This window comes from Neltuma alba, unplaced genomic scaffold (genome assembly GCF_004799145.2).
Source record: "Neltuma alba isolate B1F8T4 unplaced genomic scaffold, ASM479914v2 tig00001361_pilon, whole genome shotgun sequence".
Lineage (NCBI taxonomy): Eukaryota > Viridiplantae > Streptophyta > Magnoliopsida > Fabales > Fabaceae > Neltuma > Neltuma alba.
The window spans coordinates 29,287-45,054 of record NW_021632432.1 but is presented as its reverse complement, the minus strand read 5'-3'; the positions used below and the strand labels follow the sequence as shown (position 1 = coordinate 45,054).

Below are 15,768 nucleotides of genomic sequence, written 5' to 3'. Positions count from 1 at the left end.
GCCTCAACAACCCTTGTTGTTCTGTGAAGTTTTTGATGCTTAGGGCATTGATTTCATAGGACCTTTTTCTACCTCATTTGATTATGTTTATATTTTTCTTGCTGTGGATTATGTCTCTAAGTGGGTTGAGGCAATCCCTACTCATACTAATGACTCTTCTGTAGTGGTCCCTTTTGTCAGGTCTCACATTTTCTACAGGTTCAGAATTCCATGAGCTCTCATTAGTGATTAAGGTACTCATTTTTACAACCAAAGTATGTAGAACTTACTTAGCAAGTATGGCGTGATGCATAAGGTGGCTATCCCATACCACTCTCAGACAAATGGTCAAGCGGAACTCTCAAACAGAGAAATTAAGCTCATTCTTGAAAAGACAGTGCAACCTAACAGAAAGGATTGGAGCAAAAGGCTAGATGATGCACTTTGGACATATTGTATAGCATATAAAAGCCTGATTGGCATGTCTCTATATTGGATTGTCTTTGGTAAAGCTTGTCATCTATCAGTAGAGGTAGAGCACAAGGCATATTGGGCTATCAAAAGCTGTAGCCTTGATCTTGCTAGTGCTGGTGCTGAAAGAAAGTTACAATTGCAAGAACTTGAAGAGCTTAGGAGAGAAGCATATGGGAATGCTCAGATCTACAAGGAAAGAACTAAGGCTATCCATGACAAGCTTATCTTGAGAAGGGAGTTTCACGTAAGCTAAAAAGTTCTACTTTATGTCTCTAAACTTAAACTTATGCTTGGTAAGCTCCGTTCTGAATGGGAAGGACCTTTCATTGTCACTAATGTTTTTCTTTATGGAGCTGTAGAGATTAAGAGAGAGCCAACTGGAAGATGCTTCACAGTCAATGGTCATCGCTTGAAGCCTTACTACGAGGGATTCTCCATCTACGATGTAGAGGTTATCACACTATGAGATGCCACATAGCCCCGGTTGCATTCCTTCCCTTCACTCCTTTTGCTTTGCATTGTCATATTACTGGGTTGGGCTATGTGATTTGCCCTATGTGTTTTGCATTTAGGACAATGCATTGTTTAAGTGTGGGGAAGGAATTTCATTCTTGTAGTTTTTTTTTTGTGTGTTTTTACTTTTATTTTAGTTTCCTCTCTAAAAAAAACTAAAAAAAAATATTTTGTTTTGTTTTGTTTTGTTTTGAATGTGAAGATTGCAAGTTTGAAGTGATTCAAGTATGATGCATTCTTGATTTGAAAAGTGATTGATTATGAATTGAGTGGATAAACTAAGTGGCAATAGATTTGACTTAGGTGAATTTAAGCTAGTAATCATATGCCCGGTAAGGTTTTGAGCCTGATGAATTTCTTCTTTTCAGGTGTGTACATCCCTATCTCTTTCCTCGATCTAGAACTTGACTTGAATCTTGTTGAGACCATAGTTGTGCATTTGCATTTATAAATATGATAAACGCATTCATTTCAATTTTTCTAGCTAGATAAGCCAAAAGTCCACCCTTTTCATGCACTTATCTTTTGCTTAACCCCTTTTGAGCCTTCATCTTTTTTCCCCCCTTAATCCATAGCAAAAAAAAAAAATCGTACCTTTTTTGAATGTCTTGGGAGTTGAAGAGTATTAAATTACATGTATTTGGGATGGAAGAACACATTTGGAGTTATGGTTTGGGTCAATTTGGAAGAAAAAAAACAAAAGAAAAGAAAAGAAAAATATGTAATAAGATTTTGCTCCTCTAGTTTAAGCTATGCTTAGTAACTAGGGATCTTCATCACCAATGTTGATTTTCGCGTCAAACGGTCAGTAAAAGCTATGAGCATGCTAGTAGTATCTTAGTGCCAATGAGTTATTCATGCTTGAGTAACTGGGCCTTTGTATTACTAATATGAAGGTTCGCATCAAAAGAGCATATACATAATGGCCTGAGAAAGTTAGAGAGAGAGAGAGAGCTTAAAAAAAAGTAGTAGAAAAAAGAAGAAGAATGACCCAATTCAAGTATAATTTAGTTTCTTGCATTCCATTATATTTTTTTCACTAATTCTCTTCATCTCCTAAAATGTTCAACTTCGTTTTCTCAAACATCATATCATTTTTTTCTTTACCTTAGCCCCATCACAACCTAATAAAAGTCCTTTTGATTTATGCTTGTAAATGCTTTATGATTGGTGAAGAATTTAGATTCTTGTCAAGCCTATGGAAAGAGAATTGGATAGGATGGTTTTGAGTGCAAACACAAGCCGATACACTTTTGAATGATGAGTAACATACACATTAACCTTGGTAAGGGATTTTTGACTTAGATTCTCTTTTGTCAAGTAAATTGCCATAATATTTGTTCTCTTGATTCATGAGAAGATTACTTGAATAAGAGAGATGTTGAATGCTTTGCCTTGCTTTTTGCTTGTGATCGGAACATTCACTTTTGTTTGATTTTCTTTTGTCGTTTACTGCTCTTTGGTTTTCATTTGCTTTGCCCAAGAGTACAAATGCTAAGTGCAGGGGAATTGATAGGGCCCAAATTTTATGTATTTTATCCCACATTAATCAAGGATTTAAATGACAATTTTGAGCTTAATTGGATTTTTAGGCATTATTGAATTAATTGGCTGATTTTTGGATTTTTCAAAAAAATTGAGATTTCGAATTGAAAACAAAAATATTTTATGATTTCCTATTTTTGACTTGGAATTAATTCTCCTATTTCTTTGGAAACAAGTCTCATATTTTTAGAAAGATTATTTTTAAAAAATTTTGTAATTTCTTGCCTAATTTTTGTGCATATCTAATGTTTAATTTTTGATATAGATTATATTATATTTGGATATAATCTACATTAATGAATGTATTTAAATTCTTGTAGGTCAAGAAAGAGTATATAGGAAATCCAACGGTACAAGATTGTTTCTTGGAATTTAAACACAATTTAATAGCTAATATCAAGTGGGTCAATTAATTACTAATGTGCTTGAGTTTTAGATTAAAAAAATATCCCTCTCCTCCTATTGAATATGGGAGCCGCCACCTATCTGAAAATGTAACCTTTTCGCCAAAAACAAGCTTGGCCTCGCGGTTCCAGCATACACCTTAAATCACGTCCTTTGATTTCAAAAGCCACTATTCCTCGAGTCAATTGAAGAATTTCCGTCTCTAACCATTTATTGATTCCATTCCACATTTGCCCAACTATTCTCACCATATTCCATCATCTCATTCAATCAATCTCCTCCCCTTTCTCACTACACGCACAACTCCTATCTACACCTCACCATCACCTTCAATCAGTTCATGGTTATGGCATCTAACAATTTTGGAGGAGGACACATTTTGATGACAGTTTAAGCTTATTAGGGAGGAAACTTGGGAGGAGCATGGAAGAGGCTTGAGCCTTGGACTAGCACTTGAAGACCACTTGAAGACCATAAGGGAGTGATATTCCATTTATCTTTTTTTTTTTTTGGTAATACAAAGAGGCCTCAGGCCCAGAAAACCAAAATAATAAAAACCAACCCGGGTCCATATTCCTCATATCATCACGCTCTGCCACCGAACTCATATCTTCTCTGCAACATCCTGACACCTTATCTTGTTCAACCTAACTTTTCACTTCAAGTGGGATATCATCCCAAACTCGACAACCTCCTGTCATGTTTCTCCCCATTTTTGCCAATATATCAGCGCAAACATTCAAACCTCTATCAATATGGCAGATCTGAATTTTCCAGTTCCTGTCTAACAGGTTCAAAATTCTGCTTTGTATCCCAGTAGACAAACCCACTTCCTTCCCTTTCAGTTTCCTCGCCAAAATGGCCGAATCTGTCTCCACGCATATCTGCCTAAAACCTTTATTCCAGGCAATCTCCAATCCTTTAAGGATACCCCAACTCTCCGCGTCAAGAGCGTTACAAATTCCAAGACTTTGAGCAAAACCACAGATCCAATCTCCTTTTGCATTTCTCAACACTCCCCCACAACTCGCCGGCCCAGGATCACCCATGCATGAGCCATCTGAGTTCAGCTTAACCCAACCTTGCTCCGGTGGCACCCAACTCCCAGGACTCCAAGAAGAAGCTTCTGTCAATTTATCAATTACTCCCTTTCCGTTAGCAAATTCAAATGCTAAAGACCAGACTTTTCGAACCAACGAAGAGCTATAAGGGTTCGAAGCTTTGAATATTTTTTCATTCCGTTGCCTCCAAAGGCTCCAATAGGTGGTTCCAAAGATCACACATGAAGGTATACCCTGAACCTTCTGCTTGACTTTAAGATTATTTACTACCCAATTAGTTTGTGTTGCTGAAAAGAATCCTTTTTGGTAATTGCTGTTACAAAGAATCTCTAACCACACTTTCCTTGCCCATGGACAATCCCTAATAGCATGTAAGGAGGTTTCCAATCTACCACAGTTCTCACACGAGCCCTTAGCACGCCATCTACTTAACCAAAGTGCATTAGTATGTAATCTGTCTAGGAGCAAGAGCCAGAGAAAACAACGTACTCTTTCTGGTCCACTCCATTTCCAAATTAGGTTCCAAAAGCTCTCCTTTACCCCAAGCTTGTTTCCCCTTATTCTTCTATAGCCTTCCTTAACTGAGTATTCCCCAGTCCCACCTTTCCATAACAATAGGTCTTTGCTATTTCCTTGGGGAGGATGAACTGCCCTAATTCTCTCTAAAGCTTCCCTGCTCAAAATGCCTCTGATTCTTTCCCAATTCCAGTTACCATTACGGTTTACCACATCTGCCACCGTCCATTCTAGACAATCTTCAGCTATCTCTTGAGAGCAATGATTGATCAAAAGAATATCTTCGTTGATCCATGGTTCGAGCCAAAAAGAAGTGGTTTTTCCATCTACGACCCCTTTCCAAGAATTCTCATTGAGGGTCTCCCAAACTGCATCTATATCTCGCCAAAAGGCAGAGGCACTCTTTGGGATTTGGAGGATTGAAGAGAGCTCCTTTCCAGAATTATATTTATGCAACAACACTTCTCCCCATAAACCTCCCCTTCCATTTCTCAGTTTCCAAGCTAATTTCAGAAAGCAAGCCTTGTTGAAAGATTCCAGGTTTAAGACCCCCAAACCTCCGTATTGCTTTGGTTTTTGAATCTGTTCCCAACTCACCAAATGAATCTTCCTAGTAGTTTCTCCATGCCCCCAGATAAAGTCTCTCTATAATCTTTCTAGTTCTTCAGTAATACCTTTAGGTAGAAGATTTATCATCATGGGGTACTTCGGTATAGCTCCCAACACAGACTTAGTTAGAGTGACTCGTCCAGCAAAACTTAGGCAGTTCGCCTTCCACCCTGATAGTCTCTTTTTAACCTTTTCCACCACATATCTAAATTTTCTCCCTCTACCACCAAAATAATCCAAAGGAATGCCGAGGTATAATCCCAAATCTTCAGTTTCTTTAAATCCAGATAAACCGACCAAAGTTCTCCTAGTTTCTGTAGAAACATTCTTGGAGAAGAAAATAGCGGATTTCTGAAAATTTACTTTCTGACCTGACAAATCACCAAACTTCTTCAACACTACAACAAAATGTGTCATTTACCTCCCTCATTTATGTCTATTTTGCAAAACAGAAGAGACTTCATGTCTGTTTTAAACAAAACAGACGTGAACTCACGTCCGTTGACCTAAAACAGACGTGAACTCACGTCCGTTTACCCAAAACAGACGTGAACTCACGTCCGTTTATAAGAAACAGACGTGAACTCACGTCTGTTTCTAAGTAAACAGACGTGAAGTCATTTTTAAAAAAAATTTGCCCGCAGCTAGTGCAGCTCGCCGCATCAGTAGTTATCTATCAGATTTGCATATGTACCGCGCGCGATCGAAGAACTCCAGCTCGCAGCTATCTCGCACCCAACTTTCAGTTTCGATCGGTCTCTCCCTCTCATTTTCCTCTTGTCCGTGAAGTAGCCGTGAGCTCTTCCCCTGGTTTTAGCTCTTCAAGGCCGCACCGTAGCCGGACTCCCTCCATTGCGTCGCTCATTCTGCAGTAGCCGTGTTGTAGCAGCTCGCCGTTGAAGCCGTGAAGCTCACACGCACAGCAGCTCACCGTCGTCGTCCTCTCTGTAGGCCGTTGATTCGAAGGCACGCCAGAACGGTGAAGGTAAGTTCATTCAACCGTTGCATTTTAGTGTGTTGTACGGTGGGTTTGAGTAGGTTGAGGAGTTTTGAATTGGTTTCTGAGGTTGCTGTTTAAATTTTTGCTGAAGAATTGTGTTTAGATAGTTTTAAATTTGTATATATTGATTGGATAGAAATTTTAATGATTTCAAGCCTTGTTAATCTTGTTAGAAAAATAATGCATACAAGGTGTTTGTTAAAATGCCTAAGAGGGATTGCATTAGATAGTTTGCTATATGTGTTGAATTTAGATTAAGGATTGGGTATACATTAAATGATTAATGAAAAAATTGTATTTAGATAAGTTAAAATTTGTTTACATTGATTGGGTAATAGATTTGAAGTTTGAAATCATTTGTTTGGAATTGGCATGATTTATGTTGTAATTGGAATGAATCGGATTCAATTGATATCATTAGTTTTGAATTTGGTTAATGTTTATTGGGACTGTGCTGAATGGAATTAAATTGTTTATAATTCCTTAGGTAGTAACAGAATGGATCATAGTTGGATGAATGCTTTAAGAACAAGTGATGAATATGAGAACGGAGTAGAACGATTTATTGAATTTGCTAAACAGAATGCTCGTAGCAATAACGGAATGTATTTTTGTCCCTGTGTCAAGTGTTTAAATGAGAGGCGACTAAGTGTTGATGATATTAGAGATCACCTGCTTTGTGATGGTATAAATCTTCGATATACAAAATGGATATGGCATGGTGAAGTAGGAACAAGTTCAATACTCGAAGAAGAGGAAGATATGGATGATGTAAATGATAGAATGAGCGATATGATTCGTGATGTAGGGGTAGAGTTCTTTGTGCAATCACATGCAAATGATAACTTGAAGAGTGATGCAGAGATGCCTTTGTACCCTGGGTGTTCTAAGTATACACGATTGACAGCTGTATTGAAATTGTTCAGTTTAAAAGCAAATAATGGGTGGACTGACAAAAGTTTCACAGAGTTGCTTCAATTGATTAGTGATATGCTTCCAATTGATAACGTTCTTCCAAATCGTGTGTATGAAGCAAAGAAAATCTTGTCTCGGATGGGTATGGGCTATGAAAAGATACACGCTTGTCCTAATGACTGTGTATTATATAGAAAAGAGTATGCTGGTCTACGTGAGTGCCCAAAATGTAAAACTTCACGATTCAAGGTGAAAAAGAACATGGACTGTGCTGGTAACTATGATGGTGACGAGACAAGTAAAGGGCAACCTTTGAAGGTGTTATGGTATCTTCCGATAATACCACGATTTAAGCGCTTATTTGCTAATGCAACAGAAGCGAAGAAGTTAAGATGGCATTTTGATGAGAGAATATCAGATGGAAGATATCTTCGGCACCCTGCTGATTCTCCTCAATGGCAGAAAATAGATGAAATGTTTCCAGAATTTGGTCTTGAACCAAGAAATCTTCGCCTTGGGCTTTGTACAGATGGAATCAACCCTTACGGTACTCTTAATAGCACACATAGTGCATGGCCAGTACTGTTGGTGATTTACAACCTACCTCCCTGGTTATGTATGAAGCGCAAGTACATGATGCTTTCTATGATGATTTCAGGACCGAAACAACCAGGAAACAATATCGATATCTACTTGGCACCTTTAATTGAAGATTTGAAGATGTTGTGGGAAGAAGGCGTGGATGTGTTTGATGCATACAAGCAGGAGTCCTTTAAGTTGCGTGCCATGATCTTTACAACGATAAATGACTTTCCTGCATATGGAAATCTATCAGGATACAGTGTGAAGGGGCATAAAGCATGTCCTATATGTGAAGCAGACACATACTTCCACCAACTTAAGCACGGAAGGAAGACAGTTTACCTCGGTCACAGGAGGTTTCTTGATCGGTTCCCCCCATACCGGAGATTGAAAAAGGTTTTTAATGGCTCACCAGAGCATGGCATGGCTCCGAAGGCATTAACTGGAGAGGAAGTTTACCAGCGAGTTGAAAGAATCAATGTCATTTTCGGTAAGACTCAAAAAGCTGCAAGTGAGAAAAACATATGGAAGAAGAGGTCTATTTTCTTTGATCTTCCATATTGGCGCAGTCTTGATGTAAGACACAGTATCGATGTGATGCATGTGGAAAAAAATGTGTGTGATAGTCTTATCGGTACTCTTTTGCACATACCCGGAAAAACTAAAGACGGAATTAATGCAAGACTTGATCTGGCTGAAATGGGCATTCGAGAGCGCTTACATCCACAATTGAGAGAGGGTGGTAAGCGGGCTTATATGGAACCTGCGGCCCACACATTGTCTAAAGTCGAAAAAACAAGCTTGTGTCGGTGTTTGCATGACATCAAGGTGCCCCAGGGGTATTCTTCTAATGTGAAAAGGCTTGTCTCAATGCATGATTTGAAGTTAGTGGGAATGAAGTCTCATGATTATCATGTACTGATGCAACAACTATTACCCGTAGCTATTCGAGGCACAATGAGAGATGATGTGAGGAGCACTATAACTAGATTATGTATCTTCTTCAATGCTATTTGTAGCAAAGTCATTGACATAGAGAAATTGGATGAATTGGAAAATGAGGGTTATGTTATCTTGTCTCAACTAGAAATGCACTTTCCCCCAGCATTTTTTGACATCATGGTGCATTTGATCATTCATTTAGTGAGGGAGATAAGGCTTTGCGGTCCTATTTTTCTAAGATGGATGTATCCATTTGAGAGGTACATGAAAGTCTTAAAAAATTATTCTAAAAATCCTTATCGACCTGAAGCATCAATTGTTGAAAGGTATGTAGCGGAAGAGGCTATGGAATTTTGCAAAACATATCTATCTATAGCTAAGACACCATCTCGGCATGAAAACGGTACAAGTAAAGGAATCAGGGGGTTGAAGGTAAAGAGTATGGGTCGTGAAGAAGTGTTACAAGCACACTTATACATATTGAATAATATGGAAGAAGTGCAGTCGTATTTAGATGATCACAAAAAAAGTTTAAAAGAGAAGTATCCAAAGAAAAGTGATATGCAGATAGCAAATGAGCATAACAAAACATTTATAACATGGTTCAGTGAAAAAGTTTTGAGAGAGGCCAATGTATCTGATACAATAAAATGGTTAGCTTGGGGTCCTTGTTTTGAAGTTATCACTTGGAGTGGATACGACATAAATGGATATTCCTTCTACACAAAAGCTCAAGATGACAAAAGTACTGTGCAGAATAGTGGGGTAATGGTGGTTGCTGAAGCGATGCATTTTTCGAGTTCGAAAGATAAAAACCCCAAATTGGCATCTATGGCTTATTATGGAGTTATTGAAGAGATATGGGAGGTAAACTACACCAATTTCAAGATTCTTGTCTTCAAATGTAAATGGGTCAACAACAACAGTATTGAAATAGATCAACAATTTGGATTTACATTAGTTGATCTTGGCAGGGTTGGTTATGCAGATGAGCCTTTCATTTTAGCAAGCCAGGCAAAACAAGTATTTTATGTTACTGATCCAGCAAATAAAAAATTGTCTATTGTCCTTCAAAGTAAAAAGCAGAAGGACAGTGATCCTACCATGAATCTTGATGAGACACCACCTTTTGCTTCAAATCCGCCTAGACCAAGTGAAGTAGAATTGGTAGATAATGATGAATATGCTGCAAGAGATGATCATTGTGAAGGGATATGGGACAATGCATAAAGTCAGATCAAGTAATGTAATTTTGCAACGTACCTTGTGTTATTTTCTTTCATTTATTTCATTGCAATGTACTTGATATTATTTATATATTAATACATTTCACTATAATTTACTTATTTATCTAATTTTGGTTTTTCAACAGGCACATGGAGGAGGATTTTGATGCCAATATGGAGGAGGATTTGATGCCAATATGGAGGAGGATTATGACATCGATGATGTCAATCAGCCGGAAGGAAGGAAGGTTAGAGGTAGTACAAGGCTACCAAAGTTAGCAGTACGTCATGGTCGTATTCAGAAGAAGCATGTGGATTTTGATGCCAATATGAATCCAATTGGTGAAGAGAAGGACAGATTCATTAGCTATATAGGCTCCGTTGCCCGAAGCAAAGTCAATATTCTATGGCCTAATTGGAAGTCAATTTCTAAGGAGACGAAGGATATGATTTGGGAATATATTTTGGTATGTCACTTTCTAATTTTATTTCATTTGTTTTATTGTAAATATAGTTATAACTAAGATCTTAAACTCAAACATATATATTTTTCTTTGCAGCAAACGTATGACATCCCTCGTACTGAGCAAATGAAAAAGCATTTGTTGCAGCAAGTTCGTCAGCGCTGGAAAGATTTTAAGCACACACTCACGAGCCAGTATGTGCGAGGGTCTAGGAAAGATGATGATCCGTGCGAAAAATACTCCTTCCTTGATCCAGATGATTGGAGGAGGTTTGTGGCATCACGGCATGATCCTAAATTTCAGGTACATTGCCTTATAAAGCAAAGTCATTGATTTAATTTACTTCACTTACTCAATTTACTTTGTTTTCTTTTCCACAGGAATTAAGTGCGATGAATAAAGAAAGGCAAGCTAAAAATTTATATCCGCACTATTTATCCCGTGGAGGTTACAAGATGCTTGAGGAGAGGATCATGCAGGATGACTTTAAGGCGATGCAGGAAGCTGCAAAATCTGATCCTAGTATCGTTGTTCAGACCCCACCTCCTCCTCCACGTCATAGAAAATGGAAGGAAGCAAGGATGAAGAAGGGTCAATATATTAATCCAGCAGTTGCTGAGATTGCTAAAAAAATTGTAAGTTGTATACATCAAATAACTTTAACTTATGGTAATATTCCTTATATTTTATCATTAATTTTCTATTATACTGTCATTAATTTTTTATCATACTTAAAATGTTATAGGAGGTACTTGAAGAGCAAAGCAGTGAAGGTTCATTTAGTCCGAGTGGAAGGATGGACATTTTAGCGACAGCGATTGGGAAGCCTGATCACCCCGGACGCGTTAGAGGAGAAGGGAGGACAGTTGGTCTTACCCAATATTTTGGACAAACTTCACGAGCTTCTCTACGAAGTCAACCCACTGATGAGATGATAGCTAAACTTCGAGACCAAGTTCGTGATGAGCTCCAATCTGAGCTAGAGGTCAAGATTGAGGCCCAGTTACGCCAGTCACTTCGAAAAGAGCTTATGGCTGAGCTTCGTGATGAGATGAAATCTATGGTCTCTAGCATGCAAATTGGGACAGTTCAACAACAATGCACATCCCAGGTTTGTAATCAATTTCACTTAAATTAATGTTGAGTTTTACCAACGTTTTTTTAATTTAATTTAATACTTGCATTTCTCTCATTTAGGATTCCCCCGTCTTTCCTAGCACTAAAAACAGTTGTAATCCACCGGGGCATTGGGAGAGCATGATCCTAGTAGTCCCACGCCGGACTTTGGACAACCTTGTTGTCTTCGTTTAGAGGTCCCAAGGATGCGTGTTGTTGCTGACGCTCTCCTCTACAATCAAGGGAGCACTATCCATCACCAACATATTCAAGAGGACCAAGTGAGGGTTACAGTTACGACTGTTCGAGAGGGAGAGACAGGTGCGGATGTGCCATTCCCGACTGCTGAAGTTGTGAAGTTAGGTCAGGCAATTGGAACTTTCATTCTTTGGCCTAGACACCTTGTTGATGAGGAGATAATACCTGTGATGGTAAGAAAATGTTATTCTATACTGTGTGCATTTTTTTAACATAATACTTATAATACTTATTATGTTTATTTGATGTTTCATTAGGACCAGGAAGATGTTAATAGATATCCCTGCTTGGCACAATTATATGAGGAATATAAAACAATTAACAAGGTCGACATAAAGATGCCTGTAGGGATTGTGGGTGAAGAAAAATCATATTTCTTTGGACTTGACAACAAAGACATCAGGGATTTGTTATCCTTGAAGGAGTTGGACATAGCATGGGTTCAATTAGCAATCATGTAAGTTTACTTTTTCATTTCTAACTTAAATTTCTAATCTCTTACTTTCACATACTAATAATTATCTTATTTCAATTCAATGATAGCTTCTTCCATAACAAATGCATGTCATCAATGGAGAAGAGAAATTTGTATGGATATTTATGCCCTGCAAGTGTCCAGAAGAAGTACAACCCACTAGATAGGAGAATCAGATATGTGGGCAATACAATTGGAGACACTAAATTACCTTGTTATTTGGCACCAATTATTGAAGGGCAAGTAGCTTAATTATATTTATTTATACATACTTAAATTGTTAAGAATTATTGTGATATCCAGTAATGTATAAGTCTTACTCTATGATGCAGTTGTCATTGGAGTTTGTGTGTTTCTTGTCCCATTGACAATGTCATCTACTGGTTTGATCCCTTGGGTCGTCGTCCAAGCGGTGAGATGAGGGGCGTTTTCAACACGTAAGTACCTTAATGTAGATCAATAATTTTGTTTTCAATATAAATTATTTAACTTGTGCTTTCATTTGCTTATAGGGCTTTAAAGACTTATTATATAACCGGTGGGAAGCGTTCCGGGAAAAATGGCTCAACAACTTGGATATATCCTAGTGTGAGTACTTTAAATTGAAGTTCTTTCATTGATGGCAGTTATTTTATATATGAATTTGGATTATCATTTCCTTGTGATTTGCAGTGTGCTAAGCAACAAGGGCCAACAGAGTGCGGATATTACATTATCCGTTATATGTTTGAGATTATTGAGAGCGGATGTATTACAAAATTTGATGAGGTAAGTAAATATAATTTTAGTTTTGTAATAGTTGAATTTTTAAATTGAATTGTTACTTATTTTATTTTCTTCCTATGTTTAAATTTGTTCATTTGTCAATTTACAGATTTTTGATAATGATTGTTCATATACTATTGATGACATTAACTTCATCCGAGACCTTTTGGCACAGCAACTGCTTCAAGAATTGTGGTCCAGGGATTGAGCAAGTTTATGTTTAGAGACAATAGGATCAATATTGACTTTTGTAATTTGTTCTTCTTTTTTGACTAGTTAGTTAATTAATGTGTCTATATAGATGAAGTTATGATGTTGATATGTCTTGGCTGAAAATATTGACTGGTTCATACTATTTCAACTTGCTGGAAAGTGGCTATTATGGCTATTGTGGCTGTAGGAGAAGCAGTATATACAAACTGAATCTTTTTTTAAAAAAAACAGAGTAAATTCACGTCTGTTTAGAGAAAAACAGACGTGAATTCACGTCTGTTTTTGCAAACAGACGTGAATTCACGTCTGTTTTTTAATAACAGACGTGAATTCACGTCTGTTTTTTCAACCAGACGTGAATTCTCGTCCGTTCCAAACAGAAGTAAAAAGGGGGTACTTTTTATGTCCCTTCTTTTCATGTCCCCTGCAAAACAGACGTAAAAAGTCCTCCAAAACAGAAGTAAAGAAGTAAAAGGCTTCATTGTAGTAGTGCAAACAACTTAACGTAACCCCAATCTGCTCTTCTGTTGCTTCCCCAAATAACATCAAATCATCCGCAAACATTAGATGGGAGATTTCAGGCCCATTTCGTCCTACATTAAAGGCTTTCCACAGACCCTTATTAGTAGCCCATTGAATCAAATGGGTCAACTTCTCCATAGCTAACACGAAAATATAGGGGGATAGGGGGTCTCCTTGCCTGATTCCTCTAGTTGGCATAAACGTCTCGGTCTTTTCTCCATTCCACACCACTTTCATAGACACGGTTGTAATGCATTTCAAGATTAGATTTCGGAAACTCTGTATAATACCTAACTCCTGCAGGATCTCATCAATAAAACTCCATCTTAGCCTATCATAGGCTTTTTCCAAGTCTATTTTCATAGCAAAATAGCCCTTTCTCCCTCTCATTTGTTTCATAGAATGAATAATTTCCTGAGCAACCACAATATTATCTTGAATATGGCGTCCAGGAACAAAACTAACTTGGTTAGGGGCAACCACCTTATTCAACACTCCCTTCATTCGATTCACAATCATCTTAGTCACACATTTATAAATCACATTACATAATCCAATCGGTCTCATCTGTTTCAAAGAATCAGGTCTATCCACTTTAGGGATTAACACTAATAACGTGTTATTTATCTCTTTCAAGTCTTCTAAGTCCTGCCACAGGTGAAAGACATATTTAACCACATCCTCTCCTACTATGTGCCACTTTCTTTGAAAAAAGACTGCCGAAAATCCATCTTCCCCAGGTGCTTTAAAAGCTCCTATAGAAAAGATAGCATCTTTTATTTCCTCCTTAGTAATTTCTCTGTTCATACTACACAACTCTTCTGTCTGTAAGGAGGGAAAAGAAACAGTGCAATTGTCAAACAAACTTTTCTCCTGCACCGTCTCTTCATGGAACTCAGAGTAAAGATCAACATAGAAATCTTTTGCCATTTGTCTCAGGGCCACTTGATCTTCCACCCAATCTCCATTTGCATCACGCAGCATCACTATTTTGTTCCTCCTTCGCCTAGACACTGTTCGAATATGATAAAACTTTATATTCCTATCTCCATCATTCACCCATTGCCCTCTAGATTTCTGGTACCAAAGGACTTCTTCCTGATGAAGAACCTCTTCGAGCTCTTTTTGTAAGTCAGCCTCAAGATTAATAAGAGCCCAACTTGGTCTATTAAAATTACTGATCTTCCTTTGAATCCCATCTATTCTCGCCAATAACTTCCTCTTTCTATTCTGAATATGTTGAAACACCTCCTTATTCCATTGTAGCAAATTAGGTTGAAGATTCATCAATCTATTCTTCAAACCCCCTTCCCCTTTCCAGCAACCTTTCAACATGGCATCAAACTCCGAATGCATCAACCACATTGCTTCAAATCTAAATGGTCTTGGACCAAAACCATACCCGCTATCATTAGAACAAAGAAGTAGCGGATTATGATCTGAGCAGCTTAATCTAGTAAGATTTTTCACAACAGCATTTTGAAAGAGACATCTCCAACTAGGATTACATAGTCCCCTGTCCAGTCTCTCATACACCCTCTCATAACCAGGTATAAGAGGCCCTTTCCAAGTAAATCTGTTGCCCGAAGCGCCCAAATCCAACAGGTTACAGTTGCTAACTCTTTCTGCAAATAATTCACACCTTCAGGAATTACAAGGAGCTCCCCCCTTCTTCTCATTTTCCGCCATTATGTCATTCAAATCCCCTAGAAGAACCCATGGTTCCTGAGTAATTTGTGCAAACTGTGCCATATCATCCCAGAAATGTTGTTTCTCTTTATCTCGGGGACAAACATAAGCAATGGTAGCCAGCCAATCTTTCTGCCCTTGACCACTGAATCATAAATGAACATACTGGGCATTCTCCTTCTCCACAAAACACCCTACTTCATCCCTCCAAGCCACCCAAATACCTCCAGAGAAACCCATTCCTGGAACTGCCACCCAAGTTTTGAACCCAAGTTTCTGAAAGATTTCACCAGCTCTAGCAAAGTTTACTCTTGTTTCAAGAAGGCCAATGACATCAGAATTTCTTTCTTGAATTAATAAGCGAAGACCTCTCTCAAACTTCTTACTTCCTACTCCCCTACAATTCCAGGTCATGATTTTAATATTCATCATCATCATATAACAAGAAAGAAACAAGCTTCAGATCAATCAATACTCATACACCCATTAGGCCCTTCCT

At 38.0% G+C, this 15,768-nt stretch overlaps 1 protein-coding gene across 1 annotated transcript; it reads left to right on the top strand.

Moving 5' to 3' along the window:
* Positions 1-286: 286 nt before the first annotated feature.
* Positions 287-919, top strand: LOC114756045 (uncharacterized). The gene is made up of 2 exons (XM_028944965.1): positions 287-697; positions 752-919. Exons 1-2 carry the CDS (start codon positions 287-289, stop codon positions 917-919), a joined length of 579 nt encoding a protein of 192 aa, XP_028800798.1.
* Positions 920-15,768: the final 14,849 nt, after the last annotated feature.

Excerpts from the sequence above, each read along its gene's own strand:
- LOC114756045 (XM_028944965.1), top strand. The coding sequence starts at position 287 with ATGCATAAGGTGGCTATCCCATACCACTCTCAGACAAATGGTCAAGCG. Across the intron at positions 698-751 it reads TCTTGAGAAGGGAGTTTCAC|CTCCGTTCTGAATGGGAAGG; the intron begins GTAAGCTAAAAA and ends ATGCTTGGTAAG.